Source organism: Pongo pygmaeus, chromosome 11, assembly GCF_028885625.2.
Source record: "Pongo pygmaeus isolate AG05252 chromosome 11, NHGRI_mPonPyg2-v2.0_pri, whole genome shotgun sequence".
Taxonomy (NCBI): domain Eukaryota; kingdom Metazoa; phylum Chordata; class Mammalia; order Primates; family Hominidae; genus Pongo; species Pongo pygmaeus.
The window spans coordinates 68,763,626-68,787,964 of NC_072384.2; the positions used below are offsets into that span (position 1 = coordinate 68,763,626).

Genomic DNA, 24,339 nt, shown 5'->3' on the forward strand with positions numbered 1-24,339 from the left:
CACATTTTCCAAACTGCAGACCACTTGGGGTCCTTCCTTTTTCCTTCTCCCTTTAGACTTTTGCTTACAGTGCTCCTCTGTCTCATCAGTTCCATCTCCACAGTCATCCACGCCATTGCACACCTCATGACCATAAATGCAGCGATTGTTGTCACACCGGAAACGGTTTGGTGAATTACAGGGAACATCCACTGAAAGGAAAGATGGAAAAATGAAATTACAAGTTAACAGTAGAATCTAAGTGTCAATATCTAAAATACTCCAGTGTCAGCACCAGGCTTGCTTCATTCATGCACTCATTTACTCATTTGATTAACCAGTCAGCAGATACACCTTACATATATAGTACACACCAAGGCACTGTGCTAGGCACTAGATATGATGGGAAACAAGAAAGACACAGTCCTTGTCCTCATGGAACTTTCATTCTAGTAGAGAAACAGACTTTTCAAATTAACCATTCAATTACAACTATGAAACATCTACTGGGGTGATCTGACATAAGTTAGGGAGAGGAAGGCTTGGAAGAAACTTCCCATAGATTCTGAGTCAGGGAGGAGCATGGCAGGTCTCTGGACCTGAATAAAGGCCTTGGTGGCTGGAGCATGGAGTGTGGAATACAATGGTGGCTGTGAGGCTGGACAGACTGGCAGTACATGGGCTCTTATCCTAACAGCCAGGAAGCCATTTGTTTGATCCTTCTGATGGCGGTTGTCATAGAGTCTCTAGAGCATAAGTCTTTTATTGAAGCTTTAAATTGTGTTGGATTTTCCTTCCTGAATTCCCTCACCTCTTACATTTAAAATCGATATCTCACAATCAAACCCTGACAAACTTGCTGTCCAGAGTGAGACCTCTAGCTGCTGTCTGTACAGATGTGAGGAACTCAAGGGTAGTCCCCAGGTCCCCTACTCGTTTGGTACAGGGAACATGGTTCACTATGCATGTACCACAAATTCAGTGAACTCGACATACATATGGTCTTCACATGTGGTCTGTCTTTCACATGGAGGATTTGGGCTGTCTAATTTTCCTTCCGCCGTTGTATCACACACAGGGATCAAGAGGAGAGACTTATAATAAGATTGGTTGAGGGGAAAAGGTCAGATCTAAGGGCTGATTCTTGGAAGTATTGTTAATAGAACTATTGCAATAATTATTTGCTGTGAAAGGCAAGTTCAATATTATAAAACAGTGTTGGAAATCTTTTAATGTAGCTGTGTCTCTGACTCTCCAAAGTTTATTTTTACTAGCTATGGGCATTTTACCTTATTGAGAGAAGAGATTTCCTAAGGACTTCTTTGAAAGTTAAACATGTCTAAGATATGTCTCAAGATTCATGAAGTTCAAAGTAAAACAAGGCTAGTTCCCAACAAGTAAAGAAAAATGTTGGGATGCAACTGTGAAATATAATGAACATTAATTAAAGTTTTCTGAGGAGAAACAAAATACTAAGATATATCATCTTCACGAGTCAAATCTCTGGGCTAAAAATGAGTAGTGATGAAGCTGGGAAAGGGGATGGAAGATGCAACATGAACTTCCAACAGGAATGCTTCTCCAGGTCTTGTCTCATAGGTTAAGGGCTTTTACTTACACAAAATCCTGACACTTTAGTTTGCATCAGAATCATTTGAGGGGCCTGTTAATGTATAGACTGCTGGGCCCTTAATTTTCCCACAAAATTAAGGCCACTTTGGGAAAAGAGCTCAAAAAGCAGGGTCTTTGAGTTAATGCCTTTCCTTCCTCTACTTCTTTTGGTCTTGATTTTTAATTTCTATTTGGATAGGGTGCATCCCATGAATTTGCATTTCTAACATATTCCCAAATGGCACTGACATTCCTAGTCCAGGGAAGACACTTTTGAGAACTATTACCCTAGAGTTCCTCCAATGACTCAAAGCATGTAGCAAAATGACTGCAACAAACTCTATTTTCGTTCACTTCATTAAAATCAGTAGTTCTCAACCAGGGGACTAACCTAAAAGGCTAAGAAGCTTTTTAAAAATACATATGTGCAGGCTTCATTCTTGGAGATTCTGCTCCATCAGGTTTAAGCCTAGGGTGAGGCCAGGGCATGTGATTTTGAAATACCCCTCCTCCGCTGCTACTGACATGTACCTAAATTGAGACTCACAAACAAGCAGGGTTTAAAATACATATATATATGCATCATTCAGCAAGAGGGAATTAGATGGCCTTGAATTACCATGTTAAAAGGAAGTGACTATAAAGATTAAGAAAGTCTTAGCATTTTCTAAAGGTGTTCCAGGAAGCTCTAGGGGTTTGGAGAGGGTACTTCCAGGGGCACCCAAAGTAGGATACAGCAGGAGAGGTACAGCCTCCTCTCTACCCTTCCTCAGACTTCAACCACAACAGACCTGCCTTTATTTATGCATACTAGGTTTTCAAGCAACATTTCCCTTAAAGACATTGTTTTCTAAGGCCATAATATGTTTAAAAACATGGAGGTTTTCCCAACTTTCTCAGGTTACAGAGAGAACTGAAGCTGGAAGACCCAGTGAAATAACACCAACGCTGATCCTGTGTCCATTCCTAAACAATTGTACAACTGCTCTCCAGGCTCACATGCTACACGTAAGAAACATTGAGATTTGACAGACACCACCACTCCCATTCACTCCGTTTCTCTCCCTCTTACAGCACAGGTGAAGTTCTTCATCTGAACCATCACCACAGTCGTCATCACCATCACATTTCCAATATGGCGGGATACAAACATGGTTTTTGCATTCGAACATAGTAGCCTGGCAGTATGCACCATCAGGAAAGCGTGTGGCTGCCATGGGGGAAAAAAGCACATTCAAATTATTATACAAATTGACTACTTTGGGGAAGCTTCCTTCTATTTCTCCTTTGGCTCTTGCCATTATAGCCTGCTCTTCTTTATTCATCAAGATGTATAGTGGCCTTGACCTGTCTGAAAGTTGAATGGACTATGTCTTAAGGGCAGTTGTCAGAGCCCAGTTTCCAATGGCATGAATCATCCATGGCATGGACAGCACTGGACTTAATCTCTACAGGCAAATGTCAAGACTGGTTTTACCCACATACATTTATAAAGTCTCTTTGGCAACCACATCATCAACGATAACCATCATGGATGGTTATCATGGATGATGGTTATTTTTGATGGATCAGCAATAATGATGTATAAACAGTTTGCATTTATTCAAGTGATCCATAAAGACTCAAATCTGAGTAATCATATTGGCTTTCCAGTTTTTGTAGGGAAAAGAAAGATCAGACTGTTACTGTGTCTATGTAGAAAAGGAAGACATAAGAAACTCCATTTTGACCTCTTTCAGTCTTCTCAGTCTCTCATCCCACCTGAGGAGAAATACCCACAGGTGTGGAGGGGCTGGCCCCCTTCAAGTTTTAATCATTTTTATACCCCATCGTGTGACTGAGAAAAATTTTAATGCTATAAATTCAATATGTTCGAATACCCAACCCAAGTTCTTTATACTAGTGTATTCGTTGCTTGAATATTCTTTTACCTGAAATGTTTTTTATCTAATTAATGATTTGTATAGTAGCTAATAATATATACTTTGTTAGCACAGATTACTTAATATATTCTCCATTTAAAATAGCAAGGAAGTACACTTGAACAGCCATTGTGAAATATATGATTATGATGACTTAGAACTCAGGTGAACTGATCATTATCAGTGCATGCTGAACAGACAATACTTACGGCCTTTTAATCTAAGAAGTGGCAGCGGACTGATGTCTAAACTATCATATCCATACTCTCAGGTAAGCAGTACTACATATGTGTCTAGGGACTTACGACAATCAGCTTCATCAGAGGCATCCAAACAGTCAGCGGTTCCATCACATTTCAGTTCACTGTGTACACAATGTCCACTTGTACACTGAAAATATTCAGGATGGCAGGTCCTCATCTCTGAAGAGAAAAGATTGTCATTCTGAGAAGGCCTTGTCATTTTCAGACAGATATTAGGTACCTGGAGTATAGTGGTTACTCCATCACATTCCTATCTATACACTGTGACTGGCATACAGCAAACCCACAACTTGTGGTTAGCAAATTAATACATTCTCGAAACTCACACTTTCCCCACTTAACATACGGAGATGGAAGTACCTAGCTCCCTAATATTAAACAATCTCCAGCTCTTAAGCTTTTCCTCAGAAATTGGAATTCCCCAATTTTCAATGTTTTCTAATTTTCCTAAGACCCAACACCAAATCAGTAAAGAGCTATAAAAATTACTTTGGGTTTAGGATTACTCTGTCAATGATCTGACCTCTACACAAGAGAGTCATAGTAGTACATGTATGTTCCTTAGGGTGACTTTCCGTGGAATAGTAGCAAGATCAATGTCTTTGTTTACAAGGCTAACGCAGATTAAAATCTGCTCCTAAGAAGTGTTGATATTAAAATTAAATTTTTAAAATTCCTTGCCATTTTCCTCAATTATGACTAATCTAGACTGCTATGAGTTAAGAATAATGCATAGAAAATACAGAGCAGAAGATACTGTGTTATGCTAAGGTTTACATATTACACATATACAAAAATAATTTTCCTCTAAAAGCCTTATAAACACTAATTTGAAGCCCCTACACTGTCACAGTACAAAATTCTATGGTAAGCTTCTCCAATGACAGTTACCACAGTCCCGTTCATCTGAGTTGTCCCCACAGTCATTGTAATGGTCACAGATCCATCGCGAGGGAATGCACTGCTGATTGACACATCGAAATTCGCTCTCCGTGCACTCCCGGGGAGCTGGAAAGAAAAGGCACCTGGCCATGAGTGTGCACCAGGAATCACATACAGGAGACATCTTGTGAGCTGACCAAAGTGCCCTGGGTGCCCAGCGCCCTCCTGCGTCCCAAGCCCCAGAGGTGTGCTTGGGCAAAGCATTCACCCTCCAAAACTAGACCTTTCACCTTAATTTTGAGTCTATAAAGAGTGGCCTTTATTAAGAAGTTTGTCCAAAGGTGATCTGATCTCACTTTCTCTCTTGCTCTCGCTGTCTTTTTTTTTTTTTCTTTTTGAAACAGGATCTTTCAACATTGCCCAGGCTGGCTTTGAACTCCTGGTCTAAAGTAATCCTCCTTGCTCAGGCTCCTGCGTAGCTGGGACTGCAGGTGTGTTCCACCATGCCCAGCTTGATTTTATCTTAATTTTTTTTATTTCATGAAACTCTAGATAACCTCTTACAGGATTCAACATTGACTTTTATTAATAAAAGACAAAATGCCAATTGGATTACCCTTTTGTATAAGTTTTTAGCTAACTGATATTTGCAGTTGTAGTCAGCTTCCTAAATCTCTCATTGCCTATCACAAGTGGGGATCACTTCTTTCTTCCAAAAGGTAAACAAAGTTAGAATGTATTTCATTAGTCAATTAGAAATTGATGCATATCATAGGTCAGTGATATACACTCTGGGCAGGGCTTCATTAAGCTTGTTTTCAGAACACACACTGAGTGTGTTCTGACCATCTAGTTGATATGATCTCAGCCTCTTGGCTTCCTTTCCTCAACCTCCCTATCCAATGCCATGTAGTCAATACCTTCAACTGGGAGAGAGAAACTAAAACCTGTCCTGTTATTTAACTATTAGCCCTCCTAAAATAGTCAACTATTCTAGGAAGGGTAATAATGCATACACAAGTTCTCTCTCCTCTCCTATGAAGGCCATTTTGGGGAAAGAACTTAAGAAGCAGTGTCTCTGGGTTAACACCCTTTCTCCCTCTACTTCTCTGGTCCTGGTTTTCTATTTCTATTCTATTTATCTTATTACATTTTTCCTTTATCATAAGTCACCTCAACTTCTTTTGGAAAAAAAAGTTGGGTGTAAATAAATTCAACACACAAAAGATATACTTCAGTAAATACCTTCCTCCAAAAGCTTGATTTGAAACATCTCAGAAGGAGACGCTTATGTCTTTAGTGGAAGAGAAAGTAGAAATGTACTGACCAGCAGAAAGAAAGAGATCAGACAGCTTGATATCATCCTACCCATTGAGGATCAATGACATAGACAGTTGAATTATGGACAAAAAGCAAAAATCACAGCTCTGGTGGCACATAAGGACCATAGGACTGTGAACACTCACCACAGTTTTCCTCATCTGAGTTATCTCCACAGTCATTTTGCCCATCACACTGCCAACGAAGAGGAATGCAGTGGTGATTTTTACAGCGGAAATCCCCCACAGGATGGCATGTCCTCTCCTCTGCAAAGCAGTCATTGCAAAGACTTCATAAACCATTGGCAGAGAAATGCACAAAGTAGTATTGGCTTCCTTGTGAGACAGTCTGAGAATTGTATTAGCACACTCTTGAAGCTCCCAAAGAGAGGAATGACAGCAACATTCATGATCAACATTCCCTCTTTTAGCTACCCTGAGCCTATCCTACCACTTGAAACTTGATCCATTCCCTTTGGTAGAAACCGTGCAAAGAATGAAATGGTATCTGGTTTGTAATTTGCAACAAAGGCCTGGTATGGGAGGCTAAAATGATGCCATAATAAATAAATATTTTGATCATATTATCTTCAGTCAATTGGACTCAGTGTTCTTAAAAGAATTTAGTATCTTCCTTACTTCTCTTCCAACTAAACCCAACACACATACTCCAGATGCTTTGGTTTCAAGTTAGACTATGACTAATCTTGACAAATTCCATTAATTTATCTGGCTTTCCCATGTTGCCAGAGGGACTACAGATGTCCAATAGATAACAGGGAAAATCAGAGAGACATTCAGAATATGAAAATCCCCAAATAAGAAATATCCTAATTTGGAAATATCCTTTTTAGAGATAGATACCAAGTATTTTCTCTAACCCCTTTCCACCAATTTCAACCAATTTATAAAATTAGAGAAACAATTTAAACTTGTCAAGTATGAATAAGGATTCTACATTTGGAAGAAATTACACAAGTTTCTAACATCTTAATAACGTCTTCCTCAATGACGGCATGATTTAAAATGCTACAAATTAAATACCCCTGGTAACCCTGAAAAATGCTACAAAAATGTGACATGTTATTAGAAGAATCAACTATTTTTTTACAGAGGTAAACAAAGAAAAGATGACATGGGAAATACACTCTCATGTCTCATCTAATAAATGGCGCCTGACATGTGCACTTTCTTGTCCCTCCCTCCACTCCCCCGCGGCCCCTCCTACCACAGCCTTGCTCATCACTGTTGTCCCTGCAGTCGTCTACACCATTGCACATGGCCCACTTTGGGATGCAGCGGTAATTTGTTTTGCAGCTGAATTCTGTGAAGTTGTCACAGAGATGGGCAGAGCTCACTGAAAAGGGAGGAGGCATCAAAGTCAGAACTGAAGGTACAAGAAAGCACCATTCCATTGTCACATTGAGGTTGTGGTACTGAGGAGTAACAATGACCATGTTACCAAGCAAACCGCCTCTGGCAATATGTGTCTGTTTTAGATGTGATCTGTTCACCATGAGCAGAAAAATAGTCCTAAGTTTTCTCACTATCTCAGCACCACTCATTTGTTTTACAGTATAACTTTGTGGGTGGGGTTGGGGAAGGACAGGGTTTGAAGTAAAAAACCTGGGTTGAAGTGTTAGGTCTGACACTAAATGGTAATGTGACCATCCACTTAATGTGAACCTCAGTTTCCTTATCTGTAAAATGGAATTGGTTCACACCCACCTTCCCTACCTCATAACATTTCTCTGTGGCTCAAGTGAGAAAGCAGTAGATATATAAAATGTAAGTTCTTGGTATCATATTCTGGTTGGTTAGACATTCTATGTATCAAAAGGAGGTATTAGCCACTTCAGAAACAGTGTCTGGTTCCACCTGCAAGCCACACAGCTATACTCTGCCTTGCAGTGCCAGAGTTTGCAGGGAGTGCCAAGGGGGAGCATCCCATCGGCTGAAAAAGAAAGCTCCATGTCCTCTCTCAGTCCCCATGGAAGTTTCCTCGTGTCTCCCTGCTCTGGTCATGCCTTGGTCCTCCCATAGGAACTTACTGCATTCTTCAATGGGCTCATCCGAGTGGTCTCCACAATCATTATCCACATCACACTTCCAGGCCTGCGGGATGCAGCGGCCATTAGCACACCGAAACTGGCCCGGCCGGCAGGTCCTGCTGGCACAGTGGGAACTGTCTTCATCTGAGTTATCCTCACAGTCATTAAACGTGTCACACTGCCAGGATTCTGGGATGCAACGTTTGTTGGCACACTGCCATTCATTGGAGTCACAGTGGTGATTCTCTGAGAGCAGGGACATTTGGTTATCAGCTTGGAAGGCGTCAAGAATGAAAGCTCCTAACTGATATCAGTGAATCCTGGATAGCAGGATCATGATTTCTTTTTAGAGGACTTATTTACTAATGTACTTATCAATCAGTACTACTACATGGAGCACTTCTTCTTTTGACTATTACTGTCTCCCAAATTCTTAAATATCTTTTTATTGCATACAGACTTAAGAGATAAGAAGTGAACACCCTGACCCGTTAAGCATACCTTCCTCTGTCCCTATTCTCCTACTGGAAAATAGTCTTCAAACTTTGTGTTTGTTACTGTTATTGATGTGTTGTTTTTAGTTTGGGGGAATTTTATTTTTTGCCTATTTGATTATTTATTTTCTTGGGAACAAGTCTTGCTCTGTCGCCTAGGCTTGAGTGCAGTGGCACGATCTCGGCTCACTGCAGCCTCAACCTCCCAGGATCAAGCTATTCTTCTACTGCAGCCTCCCAAGTAGCTGGGATTACAGGCACATGTCACCATGCCAGGCTAATTTTTTGTATTTTTTGTAGAGACAGGCTTTTGCCATGTTGCCTAGGCTGGTCTTGGACTCCTGGACTCAAGCGATCGACCTGCCTCAGCCTCCCAAACTGTTAGGATTATAGGCATGAGCCACGTGTTCAGTCTTTTTTTTTTTTTTTTTTTGCCTTTTAAATGGAAACATAAATAAATATGACAACTGAGAGTCCCTGTTAAAAATGGGGGTGGAAACCTCTCATTTCCTCCTCAATGTTAGCTCTCAAAGGGGATTCAATGCCTAGCACATGGTGAAGAGCCACCAGTAGAGACAACTGATTGTCTACTTCAACCATTTGCCTTGTAAAAACCTTAAGATTTCTAAAAAAAAAAAAAAAAAAAAAAAAAAACTTCATAAAAATAGAAAAAGGGTGGAGCCTGAGTGTCCTTCTAGGACTTTGAACTGGTTTTTAGTTCATGATATTCAGGAAATACCCACAGAATCATGATTGTATACAATCAACATAGAAGTCGGAAAAAGAGGCATAAAGCAATTCAACACACCACAAAGAAGACGGTCTTCATCAGATCCATCAGGGCAATTTTGGTGAGCATTGCACAAAGTCTGTGGGCTGGTGCAGTTGCCATCATTGCACTGGAACTGTCCTAGTCGGCAGAAGCGCTGCGGGCAAAGGGCCAGTTCATCAGAGCCATCTGAGCAGTCTTTCTGTCCATCACATTTCCACCAGATAGGAATGCACCTGCACAGAGAACATACAGCACTTCTTTAGCAAAGTACCAGGGGCAACAGTTACCTGGAGAGAAGCAGTCAACACTGAATTCCGAGAAATGACATGCATGAGCTCTCTCATGGCCCCAGAAGAGGATCAATTAAATCTCAGTTACAATGGTGTATTTTCAGAGAAAACATAACTTGGCAAGATAGAACAGGTTTCTTAAGATCCAAATACAAACTGAAAATGTGCTCTTAATCTGATGAATAAATTCCTTCCACAAAAAAAATAAATAAATAAATAAAAAGTGGGTGTTTTGAGCTGTGTTCTAGGAGCAGTGATTGGTTGAGATTGCCTGCCAGGGTGATATAAAAGTATTGTTTGGGAAGTTGGATGGCAGTAACAACTGTTGAGGGTCTTTCTCACAATAAATGTATGCTAGGTTCTTAATCTCAGATATCTTATTTAATCACTACAATTGTCTACCTCTGCATCTTAGATGCTATGATCTGCATCAATGCCTCTCTTCATGCCACTATCTAACTCAGGTCCCCTAGTCATCAATGGCCTGTGGACATTGTTAAGAAAACAATCTGTGGCCATGTTTCATAGCAAACACGAATGATCAAAAATGGATTTGAATGTGTAACCCTGGATCCCCTAGCATAGGCAGCTAAGGAGCTAAGCCGGCATAGACATGGAAAAGACAGTGAAATTCTATTACTTCTGGGGACTATTTTTCAGTATGTATTTATGTACACTCTGGCTCCAACACTCAGGACAATTAGAGATGAGAAATACATGGTTTGCTTCCTGTCTATGAAAGTTTGCATATATAGGCGTAACAGTTTGGTTAGCAAGCTCCTTCTATTCATGGAAAATATTATCTGAAGTTGGAGGCTGAGAGTCTTGCTGTGTTCCACATGAACCAAGTTAATTAACCAAAATCTTGTCTCATTAGAAAACTCCCATCCCTTGGAGCCTTGAAGGTCAATGTCTGTCCATGGGCTAGAGAGGCACTGAGGAGAAAGGAAAGACAGCCTTACTTTTCATTGTTAGCACACAGGAACTGGGTGCTGGAGCACATGGGCATGCAGTAGGTGCTGCCACTCAGCTGAAGGGTGCGGAAGTCATCTGGACACTCACAAGTGAACCCTTTTCCTCCTGGCTTGATGAGGCAGAGATGAGAACAGCCACCATTGTTGGTACCACAAGGATTGCTCACTAGTGGAAAAGGAAGAAAATATATGTTCATTTGCTTAAAGAGAGTATCAAGCACAGATTAGCTGATTACACATCTTGACATTAAACTCATCACCTCTTAGAGAGTAAAAAAACACAACTATCCTAGATTTATGATTTTCCCAAAAGTTCCTAAATAAAACAGATGATAGAGTTATACAATCAACAACCCTGTGCTTTAAGAAAGCTCATTTATATGCTACCAGAAGTGAGCTATACCCACTGGTGTTTCTGACTAGAAAAGATGTGTTTCTCCAAGTCCTGGGAGAGCAGGAAGTAAACTTAGCTTATATTCATTTGCCTAGACCTAGGTTAAAGTTTTAATTTCCAACAGATGCTATATTCATTCCCTCATTCTGAGTATATAGGTAACAGAAGTTTGGCCAAAAATAATGTGGATGAATAAACTGAGCAGCATCTTTACTAATTTTCCTGGTCACCACTTTGAGGTGAATATTTACTTGAACTTCTAATAAAAATGATATGAAGAATATTAACTTCCAGAAAGAAATACTAAATTTCTTTATTTTGCTAATTCTCATTTTTCCTTAATTCCAAGTTGATCATATGTTTTAGTAAGACATCACAACAAAGCAGACCCACAAAAACCAGTCTATCTCCAAAATATATTTCAGACCTTTACTAGATTATCTCTAAATCACAAAGTTGCTTTAATTGCATAAAAGGAATGTAAGTTCACAGTCAAATAAAAACAAGTTCTCTTACTTAAAAAACACTAAAATGCACTGCTCTTGACATTACCTTCTAGAAGATAAGAATAATATCTATTTTATACACAATACAATATCATATGCATTTATTTAGTATTTAGTATTTAGGGCTGAAATGTCATATTTTTAATTTCTTTAAAATACTTCAGTCCTCTCATAGAAATAGATAAAGTAAATATGGCAACATGATAACAGTTAAATCTTATCAAAAACGAAGGAAAAAAAAGATGATCTTGAAGAATTGAGCGAGTTTTAAGAAAAAGAAGAATTCTAGGTAGTCTTTCCCGGGGAAGAGGGATAAACTCTAAAGATATTTGCCTACTGTCAACTTCCAGCATATGCCTTGAAGAAAACACTAACAAGTAACAACAAACTCTTTGTAAATCACAAAGTTCATGCTTAAAGACAATCATGACACGCACATAACCCAAGGCAACCTTGCCAAACCCCTCAATCACCTACTCACCAATGGGCTGCCTATATGGATGGTACACATGGATGTCAAATGGTCTGTGTGTTGTGTTCACCAGTGTCTGTCTATTTGATCCATCATATTTGTTTCCCTTTTCCACTGTCCTTGTATTCCAATCTGTCCAATAAATAGTGTCTTCAAAAATGGTAATAGCGAAGGGGTGAGGCAGTGCCCCATCATACACCATGTGTCGATGGTGGCCCTCCAAATCAGAGTACCTGCAGCAATAAGCAGAAACAGTTACGTGATGAAGGTAATCCCTCTCCTCTAATGTCTTGCAGGATAAATGAATTCACAAATCAATAAAATTCTACCTCCTAGAGATAATATAAGTTCAGATCCTCAAAACTCCTAGTCTTTAATTAAAACAAAAACTAAACTTAAAGGATTTATTCGAATTGAACAAAAGATGTAGAAGTGAAAAGGCAATACTTAACAAAATAGGAACAGTGTCAGGAGTTTAAATAATCACTAATTCCTAACCACAGCTGCTTTCCTGCAGATGAAGGTGTTACAGCTGTTGTAGGTTTATGGCCTCTTATGTTGATGTTCCTCATTAAGTACCCTTTTGATATCCTGGGGTGAACACAAATCTTGTTTCTTCCAACACCATTGGAAGAAATCAGAAGATAGCAATATTATACTGGAATTCTACCTTCTCATTAACATTCCGGAGGGGACGCTATTCTAGGAGATAATTGGGTTCTCAGTATAACCTGAAGGGAACACAACTTACAGGCCTGCAGGGTTAACTTTGTAAACACCAGCAGGACATTTATTATTAATCGTGCCATGGCACCATTAGCGAATACTTTTACAGATGAATAAACCTCCAGAGAAGGTTCTCTGATTTCAAGATGTTACAAAGGATCCACAGCCAAATTCCCAAGTCCTCTCAGTTCCAAGGGCTTTCATTACTGTGGGTCTATATCAGAAATCATTTCTAAAATAGTGAAAATTTAGTATTTTAAAAATTTGGAACAGATCCTAAAACTCAAATAGGAGATAGAACAAGCTAGCAACTAAGAAACCTGAAAATGTTAGCCATGCAATGTTAAAAATATTTCCCAAAATATAATTTATGGTAACTTACAGAAGCCATAGGAAAACTTGAAGATGTGCTTGGCCTCTGTTGATAAGGATGCAGGTAAATGACCAGAAATTAGTCACTATCTGATTTATTTATTTATTTATTTATTTATTTATTTATTTAGAGATAGTCTAACTCTGTTGCCCAAGCTGGAGTACAGTCGCACAATGTTGGCTCACTGCAACCTCCTCCTCCTGGGTTCAAGTGATCCTCCCACCTCAGCCTCCTGGATAGCTGGGACAGGCAAGTGCCACCACATCCAGCTAATTTTTGTAATTTTTGTAGAGACAGGGTTTCGTCATGTTGCCCAGGCTGCTCTTGAACTCCTGAGTTCATGCAATCTGCCCTGCTCAGCCTCCCAAAGAGCTGGGACTATAAATGTGAGCCACTGCACCTAGCCGCCATCTGTTTTTTTAAAAATCCATAGACCAGAAAGCAGTCGTGAGACCTTCCCTTCCAGTCGTTTGTAATCTCTGTAGAGAGATCTCAGATATCCCTATGAGTATTTTTTGTCAAGAGTAGAACTACACAGCTGGGCGCAGTGGCTCACGTCTGTAATACCAGCACTTTGGGAGGCCGAGGCAGGCAGATCACCTAAGGTCGGGAGTTCGAGACCAGCCTTACCAACATGGAGAAACCCTGTCTCTACTAAAAATACAAAATTAGCCAGGCATGGTGGTGCACACCTGTAATACCAGTTCCTCGGGAGGCTGAGGCAGGAGAATCGCTTGAACCCAGGAGGCGGAGGTTGCAGTGAGCTGAGATCATGCCATTGCACTCCAGCCAAGGCAACAAGAGCAAATCTCCATCTCAAAAAAAGAAAAATAAGAGTAGAACTACAGGCAGAGCTCCAGTGATGTGTTGGTGCATCCCAAGATGTACAAGGAATCAATTGGATGCTCTATAAAAATCTATTGCTTTATGCATCTATGAAATATATTTCTGAACACAGGCATTGCTACCTCTCCAAGAGGGAACCAATTTAACATGGCTCATGAATATTAAAGTTTCCTTTATTCCCAGATCACAGTGCCTCATATTACGATTTGACTTTTAGACTGAAATCTACTGCCTAAATTTTATAATCCATCTACGTAAATAGTCTATATTAGATTTTATCAAAAAGTGAACAGAATATTGTGCAACTAGAAAATTCCTTTTTTCATTTCTAATGCTCCTGGAAACACTGTCTAAATGTATGCTGAGTGAAACCTACTAAGCTTTCAAGACCAAGAATAATCTATAGGACCCAAAGAACAACAAATGTCAGTTAGAAAGTTGTTGAAGCTATGTAACTTACCTGCACGTTGTGCACATGTACCATAGAGCCTAAAGTATAATAATAATAATAAAAAGAAAAAAAAAAAAAAAACAAAGATCGGAGCAAAACTAAATAAAATTGTGACCCCCAAAACAAACAAACAAACAAACAAAAAACAAAAAAAAAACAAAAAAAAAAAAAAAAGAAAGTTGTTGAAACTTCTTTGAACATCTTGATGCTTCTACTAATTCAATATAGGATGGTATGGAAAGCTAACCCAGCTCTTTGATGTGCCTTTTAAGAGAGGATACACACACTGTGGGAAGGGCTAAGGGTATTACCATCAGTACATCACATCAAAATGGTATAAGTAAACTGGAAATAATATTTTACTGCTTCTAATTAAAGTTAGTGTCTCCCCTAAGAGTGAGTTAGTATCTGCTATGGTAAATTCCGCAGTGAGAATGCTAAGGGCTACCTTAGTGTAGCAAATGAACCAGTTCAACAAGAGAAAGTACTGGGATTGATTAATTATGCCTGCCATGAGCTCAGGAAGAAAGAGCACTAGCGTATGTGCCAGGTATTCCTTCTTTTTCAGTGGCATGTACCCAGGGAGTACGGTGTTAGAGAACTTCAAACTTTTCTACACTGACTTTGGCAGCAAAATAAATATAACAGAAGAAAGGAATTTCTAAAAATAAAATAAAAAACTTTGAAATAGTTCTACTGAATGAATGGCATTTCCATGCTTTTGAGTGCAACAGGCTGTTCCTGGATCGTTATCCATAAATGCTTATGCGGAAGACATTACTAAGGTGCAACTAGGCCATAACTAGCAAATTCAATATGGGTACTGTTGATTAATTTTTGATTAATAATGTGTATCATCTTTTTTACAATTAGTATTTTTTATTGAACAGTATATTTAACACACTTAAAAAATTATCCTATTACCAGAAAGATGTAAATGCCTTATCATATTGGATTAATGTTAACAGACTCTACTGCTACCTAAAACACTGCACTGCACTTAACCATAAATGTGCCAGGTATTTTAGGGAAAGTTTCCAGATCCTTTTATTCTTTTCCTTTTCTCAAATACTAAAATTTATTAATCATATATTTCACAGGGGAGAGCAAAGTAAAGAGATAAAAAAAATTAAGATGAGTTGCACACTGAGCTGACTACCATGGGATGAGATTATTAGCCCCATTTTCTAGATAAAAAAACAATAAGAAGTGAAAACACCAGGTCATAAACCCTGATCCATATGATTTAAAAGTTCACCCTCTTTCTACTGCACCATACCATAGAGCTCAGCAGTTTTAGTTAGAAGTGTGACTTCCTCTGAATGACTTCCAACAGACAGGCCAGTTAGACAATAGAGGGGACTAATAGACTGGAATCACAAGCTCTGATGTTTGAAATAAACAGTTACACAATTGTTTTATGCTTTTCTATGTACGTACTCTATGTAACCCAGGTGGGCATCTGCCCAGTAGAGTAGATCATTGGTGTAATCAATGGTGATGCCATTAGGCCACTCTAACTTGGTGGAGATAATCACAGACTTGTTGGTTCCATCCATGCCTATTCTCCCAATGTATGCGCGGTGACCCCAGTCTGCCCAGTAGATGTACCTGTCAGGGCAAACACAAAGGGTCAGTCCCTGATGCCAAAAGAAGTCAGTAGCCAAAATACACACCTTTTCTCCATTTACAGAAATGGAGTCTGCATTCTGTAGAGCCCCTCAGAAAGGAAAGAGAGCTAACAGCAAATAATCTAAAAAAGAAAAAGGAAGGGGACAATGTACAGAAAATGCTCACAAATAAACATAATTAACTGGATTTCTGTGGCTTTGACATCGAGAGTCCAGTAAAGAAATTGGTTTCCTGAAACCACAATTTTCTTTGCATGCAGCCAAAATACACGACATGAAAAGTGCAAAAGTGTGTCAGGGCAAAGAAAACAGAACAGCTGATGATGATGATTTGAAGAAGCCATGCTTCTACTCATTACACTAAACAATTTACCAAGTAGGAAAAGCAGAAGACAAACCCCAGCAAGACATTGGCCTTGAGATAGCTATATGAACAGCCTTTTTGGTAACAGAGGCGGAAGAAGGAGGTGATAGAAAAGCCCAGGATTGCAGGGAGACAATACCCATATTGAGGGTGAAGGGCAAGTCCTCTGGGATTATCAAAGCAGAAGGTGTTGTTGGCATCCACACAGTGCTGGGCCAGCATGAGGCGATGTCCACCATTGAGGTCAGAGACAAAGAGGCCATCCAGGCGGGCATCCAACCAGTAGAGCTTTCTAAAATGGAGAGCCAGGAGTTAACCAATATGGTCACTTTGTGAAATGGAACATAATTAGCCACCCAGTTTCCTATCCAAGCTACCTGAGAATCACAGACAGTTGTTGGAAGTCACCTTTCTTCAGGCAAATGAGGGCAGGGGAAAACAGGAAGTTGGTCTTCCTGCAGTGAGGCAACAGAGGGTGCAAGACTGTGTGCAATAATTCCCACTTTAAGGTGGTGTCATGTAGAAAATACTGTGGACACACCTCACTCGACGGGTCTGGTTTTACTTTCCTCATGCAGCATAAGGCACCCTCTCCAGGCAATGCAAAGGTTTAGCAGAACAGGGAAGCAGAGGTGAGTATCATGAATTACAGTTTAAATGGTGGAGTCAAGGAAACAGACTTGTCTAAGTGTGTCACTGAAACTGCACAGAGAAACTCTGAATTATGACATTCTTCAGATAAAGATTATGACATCCTTAGGATAAAGAGACATCCCTGCCTCTGTCAGACAGGCTGTCAAAATGAGTTTCTTAACCTGTGACACGTTTCACTTAATCAAACCTAAGAAGCTTTAGAAACATATTAGGATCTGTTAGAAACTGCTACCTCAAGGACATTTCTGTTATAAATGTATTTTTATTCAATAAAATTTATTTTTCTTATAAGGTAAGTGTTCTTAACCCAAGGTCCTTACCCAGAATCAGGGGAGCCAGCTTTGGGGATCTGTGTACTCTCTAAAGGGGCCCATGGCTTTCACCAGAGTCTTATAGTATCCATAACCTTCCAAAGGGTTAAATGCCCCTATAATGAGAAGGTCTTTTAGGATTTGATAATCAATTCCAACCAGAAGGAGAATGAAGGAGAATGATTTCCCTTCCAAAAGACCTGAATGCCTCTTTGCAATAAGTACGCCCTTATCTATTCATGCTGGATATCTGAATAGTTAGGACAGTAGCATCGCTTCAGGCTTGAGTATCCATATATGTACAAGTCTTGCCAGTTAATTCACTTGGGTAAATGAGTAAATCCTGATGAATGAGATGGCTACAACCTTGGATTCCATCATTGTAGACACTAGAACACTGACGATAATAGTAGCTAATTATTGAACACTTGCTAAATGCCAGGCCTTAGACCAGGGACTTTTTAAAACATTATATTATTTCAGATCACAACAGGCTTAGAAGAAGTTGCTATTATTATTCTTGTCCTATTATTATTCCTGTTGCTATTACCATTCAAGTCCTGGCAGACTGGCTACCCCATAGGGCACTCTACTCTGTTGAGCTTACTGCTTTCCCATTAATTTCTCTTTATTCCACAGTCAAAAGACATCCTGTGAACAGATTCTTCTCAAGAAAACATAGAGAAGATATTCCATCTCCACTACTGGAAAAATTAAGATAACTGAGAGCCAACACTATCTTCCAATGTGCATAATGGTGGTTTAAAAAGTTATATCAAATGTAAGGGATTTGGAAACCAAACACCCTAGTGTTGACAGCAGAAATCTTTATTAATATTGGAAAACAAAAATTGTGTCTAATTTCAGTGTAGCTAGTATATTAGAACTGCCCCCTACCAATGTAAATGTAACTGGGCTCCATTCTGCCTTTGTGTTTTCAGGAACATTGAGCCTGGTTGTGCACCCTCCTGGACTTTCAAGAAAAGTTTACCCTACCCTCACCCAGACTTTCTTACCCATCTTCCTCACATTTATTTAATTCTCTTCTGATAAAGAACACACCTAGATAGGAGGAAATAGCTGAAACCCAAGAGAAATGTCATTCTAGCAGTTTCTGAGAGAGAGGGCGGAATGACAATATCTTACAGTTCAAATATTATTTTTTCTGCACTGGAACAAAGGATGGTGACAAGAACAGTACCATGTTCAGTTCTGTTCCTGGAAATCATTAATCACTATACTTTTTGACATGTAGGATATATAAAACAGGAACTGATACATACAATAGGAATGTTTAGTCAATGTTTCATTCATTATTCAGCAAGCACTCAGCACCTATGTCAGGCCAGCTACTGGTCAGGGAGAACTGGGAAGCCAACTGTCCCCACCCATTTTAGGATCTTTACCCTTAAGGGGGTCAAATACGAGGATGTGGGGAAGAGTCCTCTGGAGGTCTGGGCTGACTGCAACAAGAATCTTTACAGCATACATCTTTACAGTGCCTGCAGATTGATGTCTATTGACCACAAAGCCAATTAGTTTATGCTGCCAAGAATCTGATAGATTTGATATTCAATAGAGATGTTAAGAAGCACGGTTGATCTGGTAGTTTAGTTAAAATATCACTGGCCTGCCTTAAAGACTGTCAGTTTCCAGAAGGGCAATCTCAAAACAAGAGTCTCATGTTAGCCATTCTCCAGTTTTCATGACCAGCCCATGCTGGGAATGACTAGTATTGGTTGTTTTTCTGTTTCATTTTGTTTTGTTTTTTTGAGACAGGGTCTCACTCTGTCACTCAGGCTGGAGTGCCATGCATGTTCTTGGTCCCCGCAACCTCCATCTCCTGGGCTTAAGGGATCTTCCTACCTCAGCCTCATGAGTAGCTGGGACTACAGACGTACACCATCTTTCCTGGCTAATTTTTTCATTTTTCATAGAGACCGATTTCACCACGTTGCCCAGGCTGCTCTTGGACTTGTGGGCTCAAGCAATCCTCTCACCTCAGCCTCCCAAAGTTCTGGGATTACAGGCGTGAACCACTGCCCCCGGCCAATGACTAGTATTGTAAGCAAGCCTATGTACTTCAGGAGAGCAAGGGCCATGTCTGCCTTGTTCCTCTCAAAACCCCTGCTGCTTGTCATCACACTGGGCGTGTGGGAGGGACTCAGGAAGTAATGACTGAATGCACCAATGAATGCATGAATCGTCCCTTCATATCATCTCCAGTTAAGTGAATGGCCAGCAACAGTGAACTCTTTTCCCTTGCAATTCTTCTTTCCATAAAAATGATACTATAAATTTTTAAAATAATTAGATATTCTGTTCTGTATCTATCATTTGAGTATCAGATACAAAGCAGAAAATAAACCTGCAGAAACAACCCAAGTTGAAAAATTAATTTCCTATCAAGATGAAAACATGGTTAGAATTTTTTTTTAATTTTTAACTTTTAAAAAGCTCATCAGTGTTTTCTTACCTGGAAACCCAGTCTACAGCCAGACTTTCTGCAGCTGGTAGTCTGTGGTTTATGATTGTCTCCTTGTTTGTCTTATTCAGAAACATTCTCTCAATGACTTGCCTCTGTGTATCAATCCAATACAATCTCTTTTCTACTCGGTCAAAATCTAATGCCACAACATTGCCTAGTCCTTCCAAGATAAGGGAGTAAAAATAGCCATCTATAGTTAAATTTCTCAAATAATAACGGTTGCTAAAAATGAGATAGGGTTCGATGTTACTGTTTTGCCGGCAGGTCTTTCCATCTGGTTCTCGGAGGTAGCCTGGGGCACACTTACAGATGAAGGAGCCTATTACATTCTCACACTTCTGGCTACAGACAAAAGGCGTCTCTGTGCATTCATCAATATCAACACAAGTCCGTTTGTCAGACATGAGCTTGTAACCAGGACGACAGGAACAATAGAAACTGGTTAAGGTGTCTGTGCAGTTGTGATCGCAGCCACTGATTGAAGGGTCATGGCATTCATTAATGCCTGTAGGTAAAAGGCAGTTCTTAGAGATCCTAAAATATCAACAACCAACTCACTACAATGGTTCAAAATCAATATTTCTACTAAACAGTGCCAATTCTTAATGAATCATGCTAAGACAGACAACAAAGACTTCCAAAGACTGTGGATTATTGAAAAGTCACTATTTTTCAACTTCCTCACCAACTTACCCTTCATCAGTGGTTTCAACAAGTAATACAGGAAAAATGAGAAAGAAGAGGAGAAGAAAAGAGCCTGGCCAGTGTGCTGGTCAAACAGGGCTCGGGAAAAATTTTCTAAATGCTCTGATTTGTAGCATGTTCTAGTGTGACTGTACACACCACGGTCAAGCTCAGGCTTCCAGTGTGACATCGCTGAACATGGAACCACAAAGAGATACACACATTTGCCTCTCACAAGATGGCATGAGCTCAACACTAGGTGCAACACAACACTACACGTCCCTCTGGCTGGTCCTGTAACACATGGGCAACCTCACCCAAAAATGATCTACAGAGGGAGGACAGCAAGTTCTCATTAGCTCTCTACTCATCAAGGAGCAATAGATTAAAACTTCATGCACTGCAAAATCCATTATCCAAATATCAGGCCAAGCTCTTCCTACTAGTTTACCGTGCACCCCCAAACAATTCATTTCCATCTATGGGCTACAGTCTTATTATCTGCAAAGAGAAGAGGGTACAGAAGATCACTAGTACTCCTTCTAGTTGTAAGAGTGAATGTTTCATAGGTTTGGACGAGACCTACTGAGATCACTTCCTCTTCAAACTAAAAATTTTACTTTGAATTATGTACTATTGAGAATTTAATTCTTATAGTTTAGGTAAGGCAAAACTAATTAAAATGCAATGGGAATCTATAGGAATTAGGAGTAAACATAAGAAAGTTCCATATGATTTTTGTATAAATGTATAATATAGCACATGTTTTTCTTAATTTATTAAATGGTTTTTGAAACTTTGGTAGAAATTTATAGAAATTTGTCTTATAATAGAGCAAAAGCCAGTTTTTAGGTGATTTTTAAACTTTTTTCATTTCTTTTTTTTCTTCAACTTTTAAGTTCAGGGGTACATGTGCAGGATGTTCAAGTTTGTTATAATAGGTAAACATGTGCCATGGTTGTTTGCTGCAGAGATTTTTTAATATTATGCATAGATATTCTCTTCTCTACATTTCCACAGCAGTTTCTGTCCAGCATTTAATTTTAATGTTATTTCATATAAATCTTATCTTTCAGATAAGGACAAAAACTACATTATATACTTCTGGGTCAATTAGGCAAATGCTTTCAATGAGTACTGACAATGAACCAGCGGAATAAAGAAAACAAAATAAATGAAATGATATGGTCTTTAAACTGTTATTACAGAGACAATACCAACCTACATGAAACAATGGTTACAAGGATTAAACACCACAAACAGGATGAATTGCCAATATTATGGAGTTCAAGATGGTGCTAAGCAAACAATGCCCATGTTATGGATTCTCAGCTGCTTTACTTGTGGTGGTTGGGGTGAGAGAGATATTAAACTCTCCCATTCAATTACCTGAGGACAAAAATGAAGAACAGGCCAACGAGTCCTAGCAGAGGGATGCTTCAGGCAAAAAGTCATTACAAGAATTCAAAGAGAATCAACCTGGTTCCCTTCATTCTTGAGTACCTTATTTGGCAATAATGTTAAATGATGGCCTGAATATTTGCCCATCTTCTGTTCTCTCTAATGACTATCTAAGCAAAGAATTGGTCCAAAAAAATGTGTGTCCCCATCTTATATACCAAGAAACTTTGGTAACCTTTTGCTATACCAGGAATAGTGATTTTATGGTAACTTTGTAGTTAAAGGACAGGTTGGAAAGTCTAAGCCGTGAAGGGTTGAGAATCCATATTCAGTCTCCCCTGTTTCCTTTTCCCAAATCCTCTGTTGTACTCACCACAGCCTTTCTCATCGCTGTTGTCCAAACAGTCATCTAGGTGGTTGCAGAGTTTCATCATCTCGATGCAGCGCCCATTGTCGCACTTGAACTCGTGAGGTGGACATGTGGGTTCTGGGGTGTGGCACAGGTGCATCAGCTCATCAGATCCATCTCCACAGTCATTATCCTCATCACAGACGAAGGTTTTACTAATGCAGCGCCCGTTCTGACAGGTAAACTGATTCTGTTGGCAAGTCTGGTATAAGCAGCCCCTCTCATCGCTATAGTCACCACAGTCATTGTGCCGGTCACACCTGTATCATGAGATCCAGTACCACTTTCAGAGAGGTTGGCAATAAACCTCAACTATTACCCACTTGGGGCTTTGCTTCCTTCTTTATCTACCTAAATGCCAGGACAACCATTTCAACAAGATCACCAGTGTCCTTGATCCCCTTTCCCCCAACATCTTCGTCTACCCCACTAATCGCCAATTCTAGAAGAATCCAATATTTGGCATTCCACACAACTTCCTCAGGGGCTGGCTGCTACCATTAGAAATGCTACCATTAAATGCTACCATTTAATAGCTATAGACCATTAGTAGTTCTACAGCTATTAAAAATAATTGCATTCATTTTTTCCTTAGTTGATAAACTAATTAAATACAACTTTTGTAATTTTGGTATACATCAGATCTATGAGACAGCTTATGAACACTGGCACTATCTATGATCAACAGATAATGAGATAGCCAGTAGGCACTGGCAATGTACTGGGTAATCACATGATAAAAGTGTCCATACTCAAATGGAAACTCATAGGGTGAGTGCTATATATTATAAATAAGATTATTGGGTGTGTCCTCTAAGAACACATATCCTCCCACTGGAATAACATTTACATTGTCAGTCCTGTTCCTTCCATCTTTCATTGCATTCCTGCCATCTATCATGAGATGTGAGTCTTCATGGTGATGTGAATGAAGGCAAGCTAGTAGGTTAGCATGGCATACTGGCAAAGGAAGAAGGCATGCTGTAGTACTAGAAGCTATCTCGGGACCTAACATACACAGGCATCATTATAACAATATAATTTCCTGAAGTTCTGTGAGCCAAACTGGCCTTTCTTCTCCATATTACTCCAAGATCCCATAAAAGTTATGATGTCTAAAGGGGGTCTCACATAAGCATCAAGGAATCTTTGATAAGAATGAACAAAGCTAATGGTTTTGAACAATTTATCATAGAAAGCATAGGAGCGGCACATAGAGCATTACAAGATGTGAAGGCAACAACGGTGAATGCGGTCAGTTTTACAACTGACCTATAACCAGGCCTGCTAACCAGCACGGCCATCCATAAACCCAGGGCCTTGTCAACATGATTTACAGCAAAATGTGTGCATGTAATTGTGAAGAAGGCTGTGGTCAAGGCAGACTGGCTCAGCTCCATTTGGTCTCCCAGGAGCTATTTAACTCATTTCCAAATGGTTTAAAAACACCAATGCTTTCCTTTCTCTAATTTAGATCCAATGCAGGAGGAAAAACAAGTCATCAAGCAAATCACCAAGCTTTCAGACACCATTCCAAGTCAGTATTCCAGCTCACCACCAAATTGTCACCCCTCAGTCTTATCATCCATGTTTTTCAGCAGCATCAGTAATGAACTAAGAAAAAAAAAAAAGTCAATAGGAAAAATGATCTCCTGTCCCACTGTACCAAACGGGGAGCAAACTTTCTGCCAAGCAAGCAAAGAGATGCACACTAACAGCACACCTAGTAGAGGCTACTCCAGACACAGATTTTGGACTTACTTAAAAGCTGATAGCTCAGGTTTTCAAACAAACAGTAATTTTTTTTTCTCTTCTACTATAGCCGTTTTCAAGGAGATTCAGGAAGCTCAAGGAAAAAAAAGAGAGGGAGGGAAAGTGAAGAAAGGAACAATGGAGGAAGAAAGAAAGGAAGAGAGGAAATGTTACTGTGCTTGAGATCATAGTAATGATAAAGGAAGAACCCAGAAAGCTCAGAATGGGAGGAATAAAGGAGATAACTTGGAGTCCAATCAAAATCAACACCTGCTACCGTTCTTGTGCCTAGAGTCTAAGCCTAGGTATTCAGAATATAT

At 39.6% G+C, this 24,339-nt stretch overlaps 1 protein-coding gene across 1 annotated transcript in view; it reads right to left on the bottom strand.

Moving 5' to 3' along the window:
* The window catches only part of LRP2 (LDL receptor related protein 2), a 231,935-nt gene that overhangs the window by 38,738 nt on the left and 168,858 nt on the right, over positions 1 to 24,339 (bottom strand). The window contains exons 49-62 of the mRNA XM_054476935.2: positions 22,232 to 22,527; positions 19,762 to 20,278; positions 16,460 to 16,612; positions 15,766 to 15,936; positions 11,939 to 12,162; positions 10,546 to 10,723; positions 9,330 to 9,526; positions 8,028 to 8,273; positions 7,205 to 7,333; positions 6,124 to 6,243; positions 4,667 to 4,783; positions 3,818 to 3,934; positions 2,663 to 2,800; positions 69 to 191 (exon numbers count right to left, since the gene is read on the bottom strand). Of these exons, the coding sequence (XP_054332910.1) occupies positions 69 to 191; positions 2,663 to 2,800; positions 3,818 to 3,934; positions 4,667 to 4,783; positions 6,124 to 6,243; positions 7,205 to 7,333; positions 8,028 to 8,273; positions 9,330 to 9,526; positions 10,546 to 10,723; positions 11,939 to 12,162; positions 15,766 to 15,936; positions 16,460 to 16,612; positions 19,762 to 20,278; positions 22,232 to 22,527 (2,726 nt within the window). The remainder of the gene's footprint in view (positions 1 to 68; positions 192 to 2,662; positions 2,801 to 3,817; positions 3,935 to 4,666; positions 4,784 to 6,123; positions 6,244 to 7,204; positions 7,334 to 8,027; positions 8,274 to 9,329; positions 9,527 to 10,545; positions 10,724 to 11,938; positions 12,163 to 15,765; positions 15,937 to 16,459; positions 16,613 to 19,761; positions 20,279 to 22,231; positions 22,528 to 24,339) is intronic.